Source organism: Neoarius graeffei, chromosome 15 (assembly GCF_027579695.1).
Source record: "Neoarius graeffei isolate fNeoGra1 chromosome 15, fNeoGra1.pri, whole genome shotgun sequence".
In the NCBI taxonomy this organism is placed as follows: Eukaryota; Metazoa; Chordata; class Actinopteri; order Siluriformes; family Ariidae; genus Neoarius; species Neoarius graeffei.
In genome coordinates, this window is record NC_083583.1 from 73,782,770 (window position 1) to 73,804,259 (window position 21,490).

Genomic DNA, 21,490 nt, shown 5'->3' on the forward strand with positions numbered 1-21,490 from the left:
TTTTCATGTTGCTTGCTTAGTAGTGTTGCAGAGTCAGGGTCCTTCCAGAACAGGTTGATTTATACAGACATCATGTGACCGATCATGTGACACTTTGATTGGACACAGGTGGATCTTAATCAACTAATTATGTGACTTATGAAGTGAATTGGTTGGAGCAGCTCTTATTTAGGGGTTTCATACGAAAGGGGGTGAATACTTATGCACACTCCAGATTTCTGTTTTTTCATCTTAATTATTTTTTGTGTCACAATAATGAAACAACGTGCACCTTTAAAGTGGTCACCATGTTGTGTAAATCAAATGGTTCTAACCCTCCAAAAATCCATTTTAATTCCAGCTTGTAATGCGACAAAACAGGACAAACACCAAGGGGGATGAATACTTTTGCAAGACACTGTATTTAGTCAGCTTAATGTACTTGTGTTTCTTCCAGTGTACTCTTAACTTTGCTTAGTGTTCCCCTCAGCCAGCTGTCCTGACTGATGATAAGTCTGTCTTATCGTAATAGGAATCGGGAAAATGTCATCTGATGTGCAGATGGATGAAGCTCCACTCTGAGATTATAAATGACATTTGGCCTGTGATAAAATTTCTGTTCGGTTGGCCATGTTTGTTTTGACACTGCTGATAATGGCGCTGGATAGCGGGGTTATGTGTTGTGGTTGGATGTTGCTGCATATTCGAGTACAATAGATAAAACCAGGTACCATGAATACCTTATCTTCCCAGTCTGTTGCTTTAGTTTTTATAGCCAGATGACTGAGATATTTATTTTAAAATCCATAATCTGTCTTCTCCTCACCTTACTGGCGATTAATACAAATGACAAATGTGTAGAAAATGTAAGACAGACATTGGTGAGTGTAAACATTCTGATATTTGATAGGTGTGTATAACAGTAGCTTCTTCCATCATTGTTTACACACACACTAGCTGTCAGATGGAGGAGTATACATCCATCCATTATTCGTAATCGCTTATCCTGTGCAGGGTCACAGGCAAGCTGGAGCCTATCCCAGCTGACTATAGGCGAGAGGCGGGGTTCACCCTGGACAAGTCGCCAGATCATCGCAGGGCTGACACATAGACACACACAACCATTCACACTCACATTCACACCTACAGTCAATTTAGAGCCACCAATTAGCCTAACCTGCATGTCTTTGGACTGTGGGGGAAACCGGAGCACCCGGAGGAAACAGACACGGGGAGAACATGCAAACTCCGCACAGAAAGGCCCTCATCGGCCACTGGGCTCGAACCCAGAACCTTCTTGCCGTGAGGCTACAGTGCTAACCACTACACCACCGTGCCGCAAATAAATAGCATGAGATCCACAATAGAATAGCGATTCCTAAAATTCTGATGCAGAGATATCTCCATGTTTCACAAATATTATTCATTCACAAAAAATGCTCAAAAGAAAATGTTCTCTCCGTTCCTTTATTTGTGGAGTCAACTGCATCTATTTGTGGATTGCTACATGTACAACCCCGATTCCAAAAAAGTTGGGACAAAGTACAAATTGTAAATAAAAACGGAATGCAATAATTTACAAAACTCAAAAACTGATATTGTATTCACAATAGAACATAGACAACATATCAAATGTCGAAAGTGAGACATTTTGAAATTTCATGCCAAATATTGGCTCATTTGAAATTTCATGACAGCAACACATCTCAAAAAAGTTGGGACAGGGGCAATAAGAGGCTGGAAAAGGTAAAGGTACAAAAAAGGAACAGCTGGAGGACCAAATTGCAACTCATTAGGTCAGTTGGCAATAGGTCATTAACATGACTGGGTATGAAAAGAGCATCTTGGAGTGGCAGCGGCTCTCAGAAGTAAAGATGGGAAGAGGATCACCAATCCCCTTAATTCTGCGCCGACAAATAGTGGAGCAATATCAGAAAGGAGTTCGACAGTGTAAAATTGCAAAGAGTTTGAACATATCATCATCTACAGTGCATAATATCATCAAAAGATTCAGAGAATGTGGAAGAATCTCTGTGCGTAAGGGTCAAGTCCGGAAAACCATACTGGGTGCCCGTGATCTTCGGGCCCTTAAACGGCACTACATCACATACAGGCATGCTTCTGTATTGGAAATCACAAAATGGGCTCAGGAATATTTCCAGAGAACATTATCTGTGAACACAATTCACCGTGCCATCCGCCGTTGCCAGCTAAAACTCTATAGTTCAAAGAAGAAGCCGTATCTAAACATGATCCAGAAGCACAGACGTCTTCTCTGGGCCAAGGCTCATTTAAAATGGACTGTGGCAAAGTAGAAAACTATTCTGTGGTCAGACGAATCAAAATTTGAAGTTCTTTATGGAAATCAGGGACGCCGTGTCATTCGGACTAAAGAGGAGAAGGACGACCCAAGTTGTTATCAGCGCTCAGTTCAGAAGCCTGCATCTCTGATGGTATGGGGTTGCATTAGTGCATGTGGCATGGGCAGCTTACACATCTGGAAAGACACCATCAATGCTGAAAGGTATATCCAGGTTCTAGAGCAACATATGCTCCCATCCAGACGACGTCTCTTTCAGGGAAGACCTTGCATTTTCCAACATGACAATGCCAAACCACATACTGCATCAATTACAGCATCATGGCTGCGTAGAAGAAGGGTCCGGGTACTGAACTGGCCAGCCTGCAGTCCAGATCTTTCACCCATAGAAAACATTTGGCGCATCATAAAACGGAAGATACGACAAAAAAGACCTAAGACAGTTGAGCAACTAGAATCCTACATTAGACAAGAATGGGTTAACATTCCTATCCCTAAACTTGAGCAACTTGTCTCCTCAGTCCCCAGACGTTTACAGACTGTTGTAAAGAGAAAAGGGGATGTGTCTCAGTGGTAAACATGGCCTTGTCCCAACTTTTTTGAGGTGTGTTGTTGTCATGAAATTTAAAATCACCTAATTTTTCTCTTTAAATGATACATTTTCTCAGTTTAAACATTTGATATGTCATCTATGTTCTATTCTGAATAAAATATGGAATTTTGAAACTTCCACATCATTGCATTCCGGTTTTTTTACAATTTGTACTTTGTCCCAACTTTTTTGGAATCGGGGTTGTATATTTACACAACTTGACGCACATGTTTGAACCAGCAATCCCTGCAGAAATGTTGTCAGCCAGACTCAGTCACCACAATATTTCAAGAATGGGTGGTTGAATGTAGGATTACAAAATCTAACTCGATTTTATAATTGATTTAATCAGGGTCAAACATCTGAAATAGTTTTTCTTCAGTAGCTTCTTTCCTGTTTGAAGTATATTATAAGGGTATTTGAGGCAAACAAGGCTGGACGGTGGTGGAAACATCATCATCAACACCCTGATGGCAAGTTGTACTTGTTTCTGCTAAATTAGACTGCGTTTTTGGCTGCTCGTCGGTTGGAGATGGTTAATGCAGACTCTGCAAAAACATGTTTGTGGATTGATTTGTACAGGACAGAAATCCACAAATGATGCTCATGTCACATAACACATAAACGGATATGGAGCAATCTAAAACCCCAAAATGCAACAGGATTCAAAAAATTTGAAATTTTTGTGGTATGATAATGCAGGTTCACAGTCATCATTCATCATCATTGGCATCTCAGTCTCAGGAGACCATGCTTGATGCACCCCTGAGGTGTCGTCTGTTGGATGGGTTGTGGCATTGCCTGCTATGGCTGTGCAGGCCGACGCAGGAATGACAATCCCTGTTGCAGTCGGTGCAGAAGAACTGAGAGGCTGGGGTTGCTGCAGTACGCTTCTTCCAGTCTCTCTTCTCCGCTGTGAGATGATCTCTTTTTGTGTCTGCGTCTGTGATGCCCTTGCAGACAGTTTGACACCAGGTAGAACTATCCATGGCCCATGTTTCCCAGCTATCTAAGATGTTGCAGGCCTTCATGTCTCTTTTGCAGACATCCTTAAATCTGAGTGAAGGGCAGCCAACTCTTCTGGTACCCTGGGCTAACTGCCCATACAGGACATCTTTTGGCATACTCCCAACCCGAATGTGTTAGACGTGTCCCAGCCATCGAAGGCAGCGTTGGCTCAGCAGGATGTACATGTTGGCGATCTTGGTGCACTGCAGGATGTCGCTGTGGGATGCGGTCTTGCCGGCTGATTCCTAGGATGCGATTAAGGCACCGCATGGGGAATGCGTTGAGCCGACGTTCTTGCCTCATGTAGGTGGTCCAGGCTTCACTGCTGTAGAGTGAATGTAGAGTACTGAGAACATAGGCCTGATAGATTTGGATCTTAGTATGTTCTGTCAGCGCTTTGTTCTCCCACACTGTCTTTGTCAGACTGGCCATGATGGTGTTTGCCTTTCTGAGCTGCTGGTCAAGTTCAACTTTGAGAGTGAGGGTGTTGCTGATGGTTGACCCCAGGTAAGTAAAGTTGTCCACAGCTTCCAGGGTGATATTGTCAATGGTGATAGAGGGGGGAGTGGTGACATCTTGTGTGCTGGCATTCGTCTTCTTCAGGCTTATAATGAGGCCGAACTGTTTGCAAGCATCGATGAAGCGATCACTGAGTCATTGTAGGGCATCGTCAGTGTGGGCCACGAAGATCGCGTCATCAACAAAGAGTACCGTCCTCATCTTGGTCTTTGCATTTAGTCGTGCCAGGTTGAACAACTTCCCATCGGATCTGGTGAGCAGATAGATGCCGTCAGTGGACGAGTCGAAGGCATATGACAGGAGGAGGGAAAAGGAGAGTCTGAAGTGGGTCAGCGCTAAGATGCAGTCTCACTTGACTCTGCTGTTGATGGAAAAGGAGTCTGAGGAGGATCCATCATACAGGACTATACCTGTCATGTCAGCATGGAACGAGATCACCATACTGCAAAGCTTCGGAGGGCAACCGATCCGCCGAAGAAGTTCTAATAGTACCTTCCTGCTGACCAGATCAAAGGCCTTGGTGAGGTCAGTGAACATCATGTAGAGCGGCTGGCCTTGCTGTCTACTCTTCTCCTGGAGCTGTCAGAGGGAGATCATCATGTCATGGAAATGCTTTTTAATTTGTTTTGAAGTCAATGGTGAGGTCACTGTTTGATTATATACCTTGATTAACCGTGAAACTGTAACATAGTGACCACCCTATAGGTGAGCACGTTTGTACATTTCAAACATCTGTGAATCAGCCGCTATCCCAGTGTGAGTTTTGTGTCAATGGGTTTTCCATTTTTTACACAGCAGAGGTGCATATGCTAGCATTATGTGTTTATATTGTGTTTTCTCTTTTCAGCAATAGGTTGAAAAATCCAGAAGCTTAAGGTCAGTGAGTGTAGAAGAGGTATGATGGCTGAAAGCAAAGCTTGAAAAAGAAAGTACTTATTTGTGTGCTCAATCGCTAACTCCTTGGTTTATGCCAGTCCAGTAGCTCTAGTGTCCCCTTGTCTCCCATCTCACACTGTTTACACACTGATGGGATTTTAACAGCACTGGCTGGGCTTTCTTACAGTTCTCACTAGGTCACACACACACAATGATTCCCATGTGAGTACACTTTACAAGAATGGCAAATTTCTCAAAGTCGACCCAAAGGCGTCTCATATCTTGCAGTACCAGGTGTCCTAAAACTGTGCTTTTACCTCCAAAACACCATTTGCTTTATTGAGCGATGCAACACTTCTGATTTTCTCACAGATAAAGTTACATTTCTGACAACATTTAAAAATACTGGCATAATGGTACACAGGATGCATATAGTGATCAGAATGTAACTGCGTCTGAGATCCCTCGATGGTTGTCTGATTTACAGTGTCATTGGCGCTCAGGCACCCTCTGTACAGTGTTTGTATCAGACCTGCATTTTAGAGAAAAGTCCCAACCCAATTGAGATGTCATCATTTTTTTCCCTTCAAATAAACAGCCTCTTGTTTCACCAGAGCACTTACACACATGCATTGCTTTCTTGCTACTGTGCACATCAATGACTAACTTTACAACACGACCAGCAGAACTCGACATTCAGATCAATAAAGTCTGCTATCATCCCTACAGAAATAAAGGCAGGGTGGGGTTTTTACTCTCTTGCAGCAATAAGTCTATTATGTTAATACTCTGTAGTGTATGCCACAATACAATACAACAATATTTTAGTCTTTAGCCTGGTACAGAACATGTAAGCACATGCACAAATACTTGTACAATGTTTACAGTTTAATTAAAAATGTAATACTGTGGTGCTTGAAAGTTTGTGAACCCTTTAGAATTTTCTATATTTCTGCATGAATATGACCGAAAACATCATCAGATTTTCACACAAGTCCTAAAAGTAGATAAAGAGAACCCAGTTAAACAAATGAGATGAAAATATTATACTTGGTCATTTATTTATTGGGGAGAATGATCCAATATTACATATCTGTGAGTGGCAAAAGTATGTGACCCTTTGCTTTCAGTATCTGGTGTGACCCCCTTGTGCAGCAATAACTGCGACCAAACGTTTGCGGTAACTGTTGATCAGTCCTGCACACCGGCTTGGAGGAATTTTAGCCCGTTCCTCCGTACAGAACAGCTTCAACTCTGGGATGTTGGTGGGTTTCCTCACATGAACTGCTCGCTTCAGGTCCTTCCACAACATTTCAGTTGGATTAAGGTCAGGACTTTGACTTGGCCATTCCAAAACATTAACTTTATTCTTCTTTAACAATTCTTTGGTAGAACGACTTGTGTGCTTAGGGTCGTTGTTTTGCTGCATGACCCACCTTCTCTTGAGATTCAGTTCATGGACAGATGTCCTGACATTTTCCTTTAGAATTCACTGGTATAATTCAGGATTCATTGTTCCATCAATGATGGCAAGCCGTCCTGGCCCAGATGCAGCAAAACAGACCCAAACCATGATACTACCACCACCATGTTTCACAGATGGGATAAGGTTCTTATGCTGGAATGCAGTGTTTTCCTTTCTTCAAACATAACTCTTCTCATTTAAACCACAAAGTTCTATTTTGGTCTCATCCATCCACAAAACATTTTTCCAATAGCTTTGTGGCTTGTCCACGTGATCTTTAGCAAACTGCAGATGAGCAGCAATGTTCTTTTTGGAGAGCAGTGGCTTTCTCCTTGCAACCTTGCCATGCACACCATTGTTGTTCAGTGTTCTCCTGATGGTGGACTCATGAACATTAACATTAGCCAATGTGAGAGAGGCCTTCAGTTGCTTAGAAGTTACCCTGGGGTCCTTTGTGACCTCACCGACTAATACACGCCTTGCTCTTGGAGTGATCTTTGTTGGTCGACCACTCCTGGGGAGGGTAACAATGGGCTTGAATTTCCTCCATTTGTACACAATCTGTCTGACTGTGGATTGGTGGAGTCCAAACTCTTTAGAGATGGTTTTGTAACCTTTTCCAGCCTGATGAGCTGGAAAAAGCAACACTTTTTCTGAGGTCCTCAGAAATCTCCTTTGTTCGTGCCATGATACACTTCCACAAACATGTGTTGTGAAGACCAGACTTTGATAGATCCCTGTTCTTTAAATAAAACAGGGTGCCCACTCACACCTGATTGTCATCCCATTGATTGAAAACACCTGACTCTACTTTCACCTTCAAATTCACTGCTAATCCTAGAGGTTCACATACTTTTGCCACTCACAGATATGTAATATTGGATTGTTTTCCTCAATAAATAAATGAGCAAGTATAATATTTTTGTCTCATTTGTTTAACTGAGTTCTCTTTATCTACTTTTAGGACTTGTGTGAAAATCTGATGATGTTTTAGGTCATATTTATGCAGAAATATAGAAAATTCTAAAGGGTTCACAAACTTTCAAGCACCACTGTAGATGCAATCACAAGTGTAGGTTCAACAGGAAACAGAAAGGGCATCAAAATCACATTGAACTGTAGCAATCAATGAAGAGTTTTCTGCATATAACTTCAGTACAATCCTGTAATAATGCAGCAATGATGACTGATCACAATCTACAGAACCTGTGTGACAGGGAAGTGTAAATGTACCAGGTGCATGTTCTGCAGGGTGTGAAGGGGGCCATAATGGCTAATAACCTCATATTGATCGAGTACGCTCCTCTGTGGCCTGTTATCGTCCCTACTGCTTTCACCCAATAAGAACATAGTATTCGTGAAGAATGACTGCTGTTAGAGAAGTACATTTCAGAGCACTAATGAGAAAGGAGGCGACATTATTTAATAGATTTAACAGACGCTGACAAACATCCTGTGAGAAAACCCTGGCAGAAACGCCTCACTCTCGAAGCTCTGTCAATTAAATCACCTTCATTTGTCATGCTTTAGTTTATTTGCATGGATCATTAAAAGTAGAAAAGTTCTGCCGTGTCTCCTGAAGTAACCTAGAAAGAACTTCCCATGATGCTCAGCGTAGTTTTCCATTAGGGGTTGCAGGACCTATTCATTTTTATGAGTCAACCAGTAATAATAATAAAATTATTATTATTATAATACCCCCACTCCAAAGGGGGAGTATACTGGTTTACCTCTGTCCGTCCGACACGCCCTTTTTCTCAGTAACCACAAATCATAGCCACTTGGTTCTTGGTACCAAACTTCAGCTTGGGGTTCTATACCATGTATACTGTTTTCAGGTCTGTCACACATCGACTTCCTGTTTACCAATTTATTGTATTTACGAAACATACTGTATAGCATGGATTTACAAAATTTTCGTAACATTTTTTGCAGCAATGACAAATCACAACTGCTTGATATTTGGTACTGAGCTTCAGCTTGGGGTTCTATACCATGTTTACCATTTTCAGGTCTGTTGCACGTCGACTTCCTGTTTACCAACTCAACGTATTTATGAAACATATAGGGTGGATTTTGACGCTATTTCAAGAAGCAAAATGCGATTTCAAAATGAGTTTCCCAGGATGCTGTTTGAAATCCCTCGGGAGAGACACGGCTCTTTACTTACTTGTTTCAGGGTTCATTATTTGTTGAAGTCAACATTCATAATAAGTGTCCTATTCCTTCGATTGCTTACATTCTGATATAAGCGCGGGGGGGGATACACAAGTGAACAGTAGCTCACAGTTGATCTTGTAGTCCATCTTCTTTTCCATATTTGAAGTAAAAACTGTTACTATTTAAAGGCTGTTTTATTTGTGTTGAAAAGAACAAGCCACACTGGACTTCACTTAACCACACACACACTACACATTACATTCCCAGCTGTTGTGTTTTCTGCATTAACAAATCCATGCATGAAGTTACAGCGTTTAAGGCTCTTCAGATGCAGTGTTGTGGACGAGCTCACAGCTCAGATGATTAACTGAGAGCATGGCATGGAAACTCCTGATAGCTTAACGATGATAAGATCCTAGCTTACTGAAGGATGGACGATGGTGATGTGTACAGCAGCATCTGGGAGGTTTTTACACCAAGTTCAGCTTCAGCCTCGGAAGTGTCCAAAGCAAGTCTTGATGGGATTTGAGCTGTCATGCTCCACTGATCTGACTCTAATCTAGCTGAGTGGGATCCCCCGCGGTCTCACTCGCACCTCTGCACCTCATGTAAAAGTGATATTAAGATATTATCGGTCTGTTAAAGCAGTGTAGTCTTGTGCAGTTAACTGGTGAATTGACCTCATCTAGAAATATTTTCAAACAATTAATGTACATTTAGCTGCTTTCTTGAGCATTTTCTTTCTCTGATTAGCTGGGGGGGTCCCCCCTTCCCTTCCCTTCCCTTCCCTTCCCTTCCCTTCCCACTACTCACTTGACTTCTCAGCAAAGGCCATTCTTACGTGATGCAGATGCTTGTAGGTCATTGAGGTGTTTGAATAAGGTGGACTTGGATGAAAGGACGGGAAAAATGGATGAAGGGATGTGAAGAGTGCTGTGGGGGAATTGAGGCCTGACTGTTCATGAAAGACACACAAGAAAGCGTTCTCTCAGGAATCCTCATTTCTTGAAGTGACCAAGAGTTTGTTTAGCGAAAAAAATTGTAACGATTCACGTGTAAATCTCACTTGATGCTCAATTTAAACACCGTACAGATGGCAACATTTAATCCATTCCTTCTCACATACACTACCGTTCAAAAGTTTAGGGTCACTTTGAAATGTCCTTATTTTTGAAAGAAAAGCACTGTTCTTTTCAATGACGATCACTTTAAACTAATCAGAAATCCACTCTATACATTGCTAATGTGGTAAATGACTATTCTAGCTGCAAATGTCTGGTTTTTGGTGCAATATCTCCATAGGTGTATAGAGGCCCATTTCCAGCAACTCTCACTCCAGTGTTCTAATGGTACAATGTGTTTGCTCATTGCCTCAGAAGGCTAATGGATGATTAGAAAACCCTTGTACAATCATGTTAGCACAGCTGAAAACAGTTTAGCTCTTTAGAGAAGCTATAAAACTGACCTTCCTTTGAGCAGATTGAGTTTCTGGAGCATCACATTTGTGGGGTCGATTAAATGCTCAAAATGGCCAGAAAAATGTCTCGACTATATTTTCTATTCATTTTACAACTTATGGTGGTAAATAAAAGTGTGACTTTTCATGGAAAACACACAATTGTCTGGGTGACCCCAAACTTTTGAACGGTAGTGTAGCAGCACAACATCAGTAACCTGATGAACCACTGTTATTAGTGTGGAGTGATATTTCTGCCTGGCAAATAATTTACTTGTAGATGTAGTAGTGTAATAGAAAAACAACAGACCCAACTGTTATGACATGCACGCTGCTTGTTCTGAGTAATTCATTCATTGAAAGGGGCGTGTTCAAAATAATAGTAGTGTGGAGTTTAATTAGAGAATGCATTCATTCTGAGAAAAAATAGGTATCGTTAATTCTCCTTTATTAAGGAAGAAGGGAAGCAAATGTTTCACACATTCTAAAATATATTTCCTTCTGAATCGCAAAGTAAAATGAGCCGTCCTAAACTTTGTTCAGATGAACAACGTAATTTGAATAAAAAGTTAATTGGAGACGGGAAAACCTAAAAGAAGTGAAGCAAATTATACAGTGGTGCTTGAAAGTTTGTGAACCCTTTAGAATTTTCTATATTTCTGCATAATGACCCAAAACATCATCAGATTTTCACACAAGTCCTAAAAGTAGATAAAGAGAACCCAGTTAAACAAATGAGACAAAAATATTATACTCGGTCATTTATTGATTGAGGAAAATGATCCAATATTACATATCTGTGAGTGGCAAAAGTATGTGAACCTTTGCTTTCAGTATCTGGTGTGACCCCCTTGTGCAGCAATAACTGCAACTAAACGTTTGCGGTAACTGTTGATCAGTCCTGCACACCGGCTTGGAGGAATTTTAGCCCGTTCTTCCGTACAGAACAGCTTCAAGTCTGGGATCTTCCTTTTCTTTGCTTCCTGTAAAAGAATAATACAGTCTTGATAAAATTTGTTAATGGGCGGCACGGTGGTGTAGTGGTTAGCGCTGTCGCCTCACAGCAAGAAGGTCCGGGTTCGAGCCCCGTGGCCGGCGAGGGCCTTTCTGTGTGGAGTTTGCATGTTCTCCCCGAGTCTGCGTGGGTTTCCTCCGGGTGCTCCGGTTTCCCCCACAGTCCAAAGACATGCGGTTAGGTTAATATGGGACGGCCTTGAGCGAGGCACCGAACTCCCAACTGCTCCGCGGGCGCTGTTGGCATGGCTGCCCACTGCTCACTGCTCTGTGAGCTCATTGCTCACATGTGTGTTCACTGCTTCAGATGGGTTAAATGCAGAGAGGAAATTTCACAAGTGTGATGAATAAAGTTGTGCTTTGCTTTGATTTGATTTGGAATTGAATGTGTAATGTTTCCACTACATTTGAAATATGGACATTTTTAATGCACCGCTACTTATTTGAACACAATTGGACATATGGCTTTGATGCCAGATCACACACAGTGTATTAGCATAGCATACTATACAGGGCACATGATTCTCCGGTGTAGGGAATAATGTGGCATTTAGGACACAGTCCAGGGAGTGAAGACACTAATGAAGTACAAAATACATAGAACTGCAGCTGACAGCATGCCGGGTGTTTCCCATGAAACAATTAACATGAACTGAATAAAGGGTTACATTTATGCTTTAGAGTATTAGACAGCTGTGTGTGTGTGTGTTAGAAACAGGAATGTTTTATAGCTCTTCGTTTCTCATTATGGCCTCTGTTGCTCTTGGTTGGTTTTTCATGTGTTTAATCCAAATAGCGTCATGACGGACGACTTCTTTTCCTCCCTTTCAATTCCATGCATGGGCAACGTCCAGCTCACAGACAGCCTTAAGATCCTCCAGAATGACTCTGTTTAATGAGATTTTGCTTATGGGAAGACGAAAGTTTCATTTTGGGAAATATGTTATGGCTAATACTTTCTTTGAGTCATTACACCATAGCGATGAAAAATAATCATTTTCTGATGGCAGATATGTTTTTGCTGCTCTTATCCACAACTTTCTCAAACTCTGACCTTTCCCATGATTCACTGCTGCGTCATAGCAGAAGCCGGGATCTTTCTTCCACTCCACTGTGTTGACATTTGTAGCTAACGCTAACTGCTAGGTAGTTAAGTTCAAAGATGACTAAAAGATGGTTGCACAGGTCCAATTTTCTGACGTGCTCTGGCGATAATACGATCCAAGGGCCCCATCCGTCTACCCTCACGGAACAGATAGACGACATGAAGTTGTGGGCCGACGTCAGCTACATTGACGTTGTTAATTATTTTATCCTTAGTGAGGGCGTTGATGGCAAGGAGCTGAAGAACTACAAAAGCACAGAGGCGTACAGTTATCTACACAGTAATAAAATTGACAAAATTGTGTGTGAAAGAGAGAAAGGGTGAGTTTTTTTGCTTAAAGGCTGAGGTTGAGCCGAGCCAGAGCAAAAAAAGAAAAAAAGGGAAATAAATCCTGCAGTCATGCAGCAGCTTTCATCGGAAGGTGGATGTCAGAGTAGAGCAATTGTATTGGTTTACTAATAATGTAATGTTTATATATTGTAAGTCGCTTTAGACAAAAGCGTCTGCCAAATACCAGAACCATAACTATAACCATATTAACCACCAGCACCGAGCTCTAGTCTAATAGAACTCTAGCAGCCCACTGTCCCATGATGTGTCTTGTTTAGGCTCAAGAAGCAAAAGCTACAGTAGGAGAGAAGCACGGGCTCACCATTTTAATGCAGATGCTGTCAAACTTTGGAAAGAATAAACACACCATACGTAAATAATTCTTTGTCTGTGTATTTGTCCAAGCTTCTTCAACTTCTTAACTCCCCTGATCATTCCAGATATTGGATGGTATTTGTAGGCTATTTGTTTACACTCGTACTTCAGCACTGCTCGCTCTTGGATTCTCTCAGCTACCGAGGCAACACGCACTCATTGTTAGTCGCTTTGAATAAAAACGTCAGCGAAATGACTGTAATGGAGTGTAATGTTTGAATAATGTACAATATCTAACCATCAATTATATACAATTAATGTTGTTGATTCAGGTCCAAAATGCAGCGGTTAGTGGAAAGACGGGAATCGCATGCACAGATGAGCAGCGTACGGTGCTGGACGGCATGTCTTGCGAGTCCATTTGTGCTCAAAACAGATTCCATTCATAAAATCTTGAAGCTTTCGCGAGTTGTTTGCACACCCAATGACGGCACACGTTGAGCCAGAAAAAGAGAATTTAAAAAGACGTTATCCTCTGACTAAAACATGGTTGTTGTAGCTAGCTACGTTCGGGTCCCTCAGCCTCAGCTGCTTGGATAAACCGAAAATCAAAGACCGGCATCATGGCGATCCCCGTTGTCTCTCGCAGGAACGCCGTGGATTGTAAGACCCGTCTAATGTACAACCCCGATTCCAAAAAAGTTGGGACAAAGTACAAATTGTAAATAAAAACGGAACGCAATAATTTACAAATCTCAAAAACTGATATTGTATTCACAATAGAACATAGACAACATATCAAATGTCGAAAGTGAGACATTTTGAAATTTCATGCCAAATATTGGCTCATTTGAAATTTCATGACAGCAACACATCTCAAAAAAGTTGGGACAGGGGCAATAAGAGGCTGGAAAAGTTAAAGGTACAAAAAAGGAACAGCTGGAGGACCAAATTGCAACTCATTAGGTCAATTGGCAATAGGTCATTAACATGACTGGGTATAAAAAGAGCATCTTGGAGTGGCAGCGGCTCTCAGAAGTAAAGATGGGAAGAGGATCACCAATCCCCCTAATTCTGTGCCGACAAATAGTGGAGCAATATCAGAAAGGAGTTCAACAGTGTAAAATTGCAAAGAGTTTGAACATATCATCATCTACAGTGCATAATATCATCAAAAGATTCAGAGAATCTGGAAGAACCTCTGTGCATAAGGGTCAAGGCTACTGGGTGCCCGTGATCTTTGGGCCCTTAGACGGCACTGCATCACATACAGGCATGCTTCTGTATTGGAAATCACAAAATGGGCTCAGGAATATTTCCAGAGAACATTATCTGTGAACACAATTCACCGTGCCATCCGCCGTTGCCAGCTAAAACTCTATAGTTCAAAGAAGAAGCCGTATCTAAACACGATCCAGAAGCGCAGACGTCTTCTCTGGGCCAAGGCTCATTTAAAATGGACTGTGGCAAAGTGGAAAACTGTTCTGTGGTCAGACGAATCAAAATGTGAAGTTCTTTATGGAAATCAGGGACGCCGTGTCATTCGGACTAAAGAGGAGAAGGACGACCCAAGTTGTTATCAGCGCTCAGTTCAGAAGCCTGCATCTCTGATGGTATGGGGTTGCATTAGTGTGTGTGGCATGGGCAGCTTACACATCTGGAAAGACACCATCAATGCTGAAAGGTATATCCAGGTTCTAGAGCAACATATGCTCCCATCCAGACGACGTCTCTTTCAGGGAAGACCTTGCATTTTCCAACATGACAATGCCAAACCACATACTGCATCAATTACAGCATCATGGCTGCGTAGAAGAAGGGTCCGGGTACTGAACTGGCCAGCCTGCAGTCCAGATCTTTCACCCATAGAAAACATTTGGCGCATCATAAAACGGAAGATACGACAAAAAAGACCTAAGACAGTTGAGCAACTAGAATCCTACATTAGACAAGAATGGGTTAACATTCCTATCCCTAAACTTGAGCAACTTGTCTCCTCAGTCCCCAGACGTTTACAGACTGTTGTAAAGAGAAAAGGGGATGTCTCACAGTGGGAAACATGGCCTTGTCCCAACTTTTTTGAGATGTGTTGTTGTCATGAAATTTAAAATCACCTAATTTTTCTCTTTAAATGATACATTTTCTCAGTTTAAACATTTGATATGTCATCTATGTTCTATTCTGAATAAAATATGGAATTTTGAAACTTCCACATCATTGCATTCCGTTTTTATTTACAATTTGAAAGCTATTCAGTGGACAGAGTAATAAAGATCCTGCTGCTCCTGTGTCATGCTGTTCTTCACCTTTCAGTTCCTCTCTCTTTCAGTTCAATTCAACAGTTCAAACAATTCTCTCTCTCTCTCTCTCTCTCTCTCTCAGTACTATACTGTAACAGTAATGTTCTGTCCTCGTCACTTCTTTAACAGCAGTCAGAAAAAGAGAGGGGTTTTTTTTCGCGCTTGTTTGCTAAATGAGTAAACATTCATTTACCCCCAGCGGTGAAACATGAACTTAATCAAAGTGATTATCTGGTTTCATCATCGACGTTGTATTTGCGCTCTCTCTCTCTCTCTCTCTCTCTCTCTCTCTCTCTCTGTCTGTGATTTGTGAAGGGGCTCCTCCTCCTCCATCTGGAGCCGACAGGCACATCAGTGATCCTCAGCCAGAAATCATTTTTTAACATTCTCCCTGTTGATGAGTTGCATGTTTGATTACGTTGTATTTCAATGATGCTGTTTTGTCCGGAACAGTTAATCAAAATGCTTCATTTTATATTTATGTGTTCGACTGTGCTTCTGAACACAGTACTGAAGAAATTTGAGGACATGAACAGTCAGGAATAATAAAGTCTACAAATGGTATTACACAGTAGTGTAGTTAGAGTTATTACTGTGGTGAGAAGTAGAGCAGCGCAGTTCTTCTCGTTACAGTCATCGCATATTATTTTTAAAAAATATTTTACATGTTGAAGTTCAATAGATCAGCAGTTTGTTTTATATAGTGTGTATGTAATTTTATATATTCCAAAAAAGTTGGGACAAAGTACAAATTGTAAATAAAAACGGAATGCAATGATGTGGAAGTTTCAAAATTCCATATTTTATTCAGAATAGAACATAGATGACATATCAAATGTTTAAACTGAGAAAATGTATCATTTAAAGAGAAAAATTAGGTGATTTTAAATTTCATGACAACAACACATCTCAAAAAAGTTGGGACAAGGCCATGTTTCCCACTGTGAGACATCCCCTTTTCTCTTTACAACAGTCTGTAAACGTCTGGGGACTGAGGAGACAAGTTGCTCAAGTTTAGGGATAGGAATGTTAACCCATTCTTGTCTAATGTAGGATTCTAGTTGCTCAACTGTCTTAGGTCTTTTTTGTCGTATCTTCCGTTTTATGATGCGCCAAATGTTTTCTATGGGTGAAAGATCTGGACTGCAGGCTGGCCAGTTCAGTACCCGGACCCTTCTTCTACGCAGCCATGATGCTGTAATTGATGCAGTATGTGGTTTGGCATTGTCATGTTGGAAAATGCAAGGTCTTCCCTGAAAGAGACGTCGTCTGGATGGGAGCATATGTTGCTCTAGAACCTGGATATACCTTTCAGCATTGATGGTGTCTTTCCAGATGTGTAAGCTGCCCATGCCACACGCACTAATGCAACCCCATACCATCAGAGATGCAGGCTTCTGAACTGAGCGCTGATAACAACTTGGGTCGTCCTTCTCCTCTTTAGTCCGAATGACACGGCGTCCCTGATTTCCATAAAGAACTTCAAATTTTGATTCGTCTGACCACAGAACAGTTTTCCACTTTGCCACAGTCCATTTTAAATGAGCCTTGGCCCAGAGAAGACGTCTGCGCTTCTGGATCATGTTTAGATACGGCTTCTTCTTTGAACTATAGAGTTTTAGCTGGCAACGGCGGATGGCACGGTGAATTGTGTTCACAGATAATGTTCTCTGGAAATATTCCTGAGCCCATTTTGTGATTTCCAATACAGAAGCATGCCTGTATGTGACGCAGTGCCGTCTAAGGGCCCGAAGATCACGGGCACCCAGTATGGTTTTCCGGCCTTGACCCTTACGCACAGAGATTCTTCCAGATTCTCTGAATCTTTTGATGATATTATGCACTGTAGATGATGATATGTTCAAACTCTTTGCAATTTTACACTGTCGAACTCCTTTCTGATATTGCTCCACTATTTGTCGGTGCAGAATTAGGGGGATTGGTGATCCTCTTCCCATCTTTACTTCTGAGAGCCGCTGCCACTCCAAGATGCTCTTTTTATACCCAGTCATGTTAATGACCTATTGCCAATTGACCTAATGAGTTGCAATTTGGTCCTCCAGCTGTTCCTTTTTTGTACCTTTAACTTTTCCAGCCTCTTATTGCCCCTGTCCCAACTTTTTTGAGATGTGTTGCTGTCATGAAATTTCAAATGAGCCAATATTTGGCATGAAATTTCAAAATGTCTCACTTTCGACATTTGATATGTTGTCTATGTTCTATTGTGAATACAATATCAGTTTTTGAGATTTGTAAATTATTGCATTCTGTTTTTATTTACAATTTGTACTTTGTCCCAACTTTTATGGAATTGGGGTTGTACATACAGAATATTATTTGTTACAGTTTATTTAATTTAAATATGCAGTCAGAACTCTTTTTTAATTGGTATTTGATGTGTAATTAATCAGTTTCAATTACTGATAACCAGTTAATCTAAGTACTTGTTTAGTAATGGTTTATTAAAGGAGAACTGAAAGCAAATTTATCATCAAAATTCTATTTCTCTCATTTTATTAAATATAGAAATGCATTTTCGATCGCTGTTTTGTCGCTGCTCTAGCAAATTCTGAGTGTTTGAAATATGCTCTGTAATATATCAGTCCGTTTTTCAAAGCGGCGGCCGTAAACGAGATTCGTCGAGACCTGTGCGAGACATTGTAGGATGGAAGTAAAACGTGCAGCGGAAATCAAAGTGACCGACACAAAAGACACGTGCGCCCTCTTTTGAATGCTGACGTAATCAAGCCGGAAGTTTTGTTTGTTTTGATAGCAATCAGGAAAGTTTGAAAAAAAAAAGCAGGCAGTAATCGTCATTTAAACTCGTTTTTGTGCAATATTTCATTTGGAAAACAGTTTTCAAAATGGTGGCACTGACACCTGGCTGACACTTCACGTTTCAAAGTCTCGTGAAGATCGCGCGGATAAGCGACGCCTGCCATGGGCTAAACGAACTGAATTCAACACGGCTAAAAACCAAATAGGCTGATAAGTATAATATTTAATTGCAATTAGTTGCCAATACAAGTCACGATATAAGGTTACTAAAACTGAAAATGTAATTGAATAACATGTTAATTAAGGAATAAAGCAATTTTAAAACGACTTCGGTTCCCCTTTAATGTTGGGTGATTTCTGTTAAATTTCTCCGCAGCATTCCTCTGCATACAGAGGAGATTGATGAGTGTATTGATTACATGATTCAGCTCGTGTTCCATAATTCTGGACCTCTTGCTTAATCTTGCTCTCTCTTTTTCTCTGCCCTTTTCCATATCCAGGTGACGAACTGCCAGGACAAATAACGGTCTGTAAGAACAGGAAGGATCCACGAGCATTAATCGTGACGCTAAAGATTGCCGATTGGAAGCAGACATACTGTCTGCAATAAAACTCAGAAACACTGATGGTTTTCATCGTGGGGCCAAACAGCTTCGCAAATTGAATTGATGTACAATTGTTTTAGTCTGTAATAAAACTCTGGCAAAGAATTTGCACTAGTTGTGTATCATTGTAGAGTTCAGATGACTGCGCCTCTCTTTCCATTCTGCTAATGACACTCTGTTTTCTGTCACAGCTGAATGATCGAGTTTTCTCCTTCAGCCATTCAGACCACTTCTCCTGAAACATAATATCATATAAGAATGTCCAATCGTCTTTAGGCCATTCTTCTCCATCTGTTTAAAATTCAGCTGCTGCACTAGAAAGCGCTGATGTTAGTTTTGTACTTCACTGATCAGCACTGCTGATGCTAAACCCATCATCAAACCACATCATACTGAATGAACTCCACAATGGCAAACAATAACTGCAGCATGTGAGGTGCTTAATAAATTGTTTTTCACACAAAAGTCTCACCTGCTGTTTTTTCTATATTTCCCCATTGTTAAAGGAGTGGCAGCGTGTTGCTGTCGAGGTTGTATTCATCACAGGATATGTATTTTGTGTGTGCAGTGCATTGTGTTTCCCGACAGGGTGTGCTGGCGTGGTTTGATTCACTGCAAATCAATACAAAGTTACTGTGACTGACTCTCTCCTGTGATAAAGTATTGCGATCTCAGGATAATGTCATCCTCTTTCCCATGATGACAGTGTCCCAATCAACAGAGCCAAGAATGGTTTCATGAGAATGAAAATGGTTTAGATTATATGCTTTGGCCTTTGCAGTCACCAGATCTCAACCCAACTGAACAAATATGGGAGATTCTGAACTGATGGGTTAGACAGCACTCTCTATCACCATCAGAAACACCCCATTCTTTCAAAAATATTCCTTCAGGAATATTCTCCAGTACACTAGAATCTGTGCAAAGTTGTGTTGAAGCTTTTCTTGGGTCTGTTGTGGCCCAACACCTTCTGAGACATTTACAGTGCCTTGCAAAAGTATTCATCCCCCTTGGTGTTTGTCCTGTTTTGTCGCATTACAAGCTGGAATTAAAATGGATTTTGGAGGGTTAGAACCATTTGATTTACACAACATGCCGACCACTTTAAATGTGCACATTGTTTTTTTTTATTGTGACACAAACAATAATTAAGATGAAAAAAACAGAAATCTGGAGTGTGCATAAGTACCCCCCCCCCCCCAAAAAAAAAAGTCAATACTTTGTAGAGCCACCTTTTGCTACAATTACAGCTGCAAGTCTCTTGGGGTATGTCTCTATTAGCTTAGCGCATCTAGCCACTGGGATTTTTGCCCATTCCTCAAGGCAAAACTGCTCCAACTCCAAGGAAGATGGGTTGCATTGGTGTACAGCAATCTTCAAGTTATGCCACAGACTCTTAATTGGATTGAGGTCTGGGCTTTGACTAGGCCATTCCAAGACATTTAAATGTTTCCCTTTAAGCCACTCCAGTGTAGCTTTAGCAGTATGTTTAGGTTCATTGTCCTGCTGGACCGTGAACCTTCATCCCAGTCTCAAACCTCTGGCTGACTCAAACAAGTTTTCCTCCAGAATTGCCCTGTATTTAGTGCCATCCATCTTTCCTTCAGTCCTGACCAGCTTTCCTGTCCCTGCAGATGAAAAACATCCCCACAGCATGATGCTGCCACCACCATGCTTCACTGTAGGAATGGTGTTCTTAGGGTGTTGGGTTTGCACCACACATGGTGTTTCCCATGATGGCCAAAAAGATCAGTTTTTGTCTCATTTGACCAGAGAATCTTCTTCCATGTGTTTGGGGAGTCTGCCACATGGGCAAACTCTAAACGTGATTTTTTTTTTTTTAAGCAATGACTTTTTTTCTGGCCACTCTTCCATAAAGCCCCGCCCGCTCTGTGGAGTGTATGGCTTAAAGTGGTGCAATGGACAGATACTCCCATCTCCGCTGTGGATCTTTGCAGCTCCGTCAGTGTTATCTTTGGTGTCTTTGTTGCATCTCTGATTAATGCCCTCCTTGCCCGGTCTGTGAGTTTTGGTGGGCGGGGCCTTCTCTTGTCAGGTTTGTAGTGACACCATATTCTTTCCATTTTGCTATAATGGATTTAATGGAGCTCCGTGGGATATTCAAAGTTTGGGATATTTTTTATAACCCAACCCTGATCTATACTTCTCCACAACTTTGTCTCTGACCTGTTTGGAGGCTCATTGGTTTTCATGTTGCTTGCTTAGTCGTGTTGCAGAGTCAGGGTCCTTCCAGAACAGGTTGATTTATACAGACATCATGTGACAGATCATGTGACACTTTGATTGCACACAGGTGGATCTTAATCAACTAATTATGTGACTTATGAAGTGAATTGGTTGGAGCAGCTCTTATTAGGGGTTTCATACGAAAGGGGGTGAATACTTATGCACGCTCCAGATTTCTGTTTTTTCATCTTGTTTGTATCACGATAAAAAAAAACAATGTGCACCTTTAAAGTGGTCGGCATGTTGTGTAAATCAAATGGTTCTAACCCTCCAAAAATCCATTTTAATTCCAGCTTGTAATGCGACAAAACAGGACAAACACCAAGGGGGTGAATACTTTTGCAAAGCACTGTAGCATGGCTGTTCCTTTAATTTGTCACCTTGAGTTTACACAGAATGGTGTGAAATACCAAAAACCCCT

The 21,490-nt window shown here is 41.3% G+C and overlaps 1 protein-coding gene across 2 annotated transcripts in view; it reads left to right on the forward strand.

Moving 5' to 3' along the window:
- The window catches only part of prmt3 (protein arginine methyltransferase 3), a 190,591-nt gene extending 171,664 nt beyond the window's left edge, over positions 1–18,927 (forward strand). For both annotated transcript variants that reach the window (XM_060941852.1, XM_060941853.1), the window contains exon 16: positions 18,718–18,927. In XM_060941852.1, the coding sequence (XP_060797835.1) occupies positions 18,718–18,827 (110 nt within the window). In that variant the 3' untranslated portion in view covers positions 18,828–18,927. The remainder of the gene's footprint in view (positions 1–18,717) is intronic.
- The last annotated feature ends 2,563 nt before the right edge of the window (positions 18,928–21,490 follow it).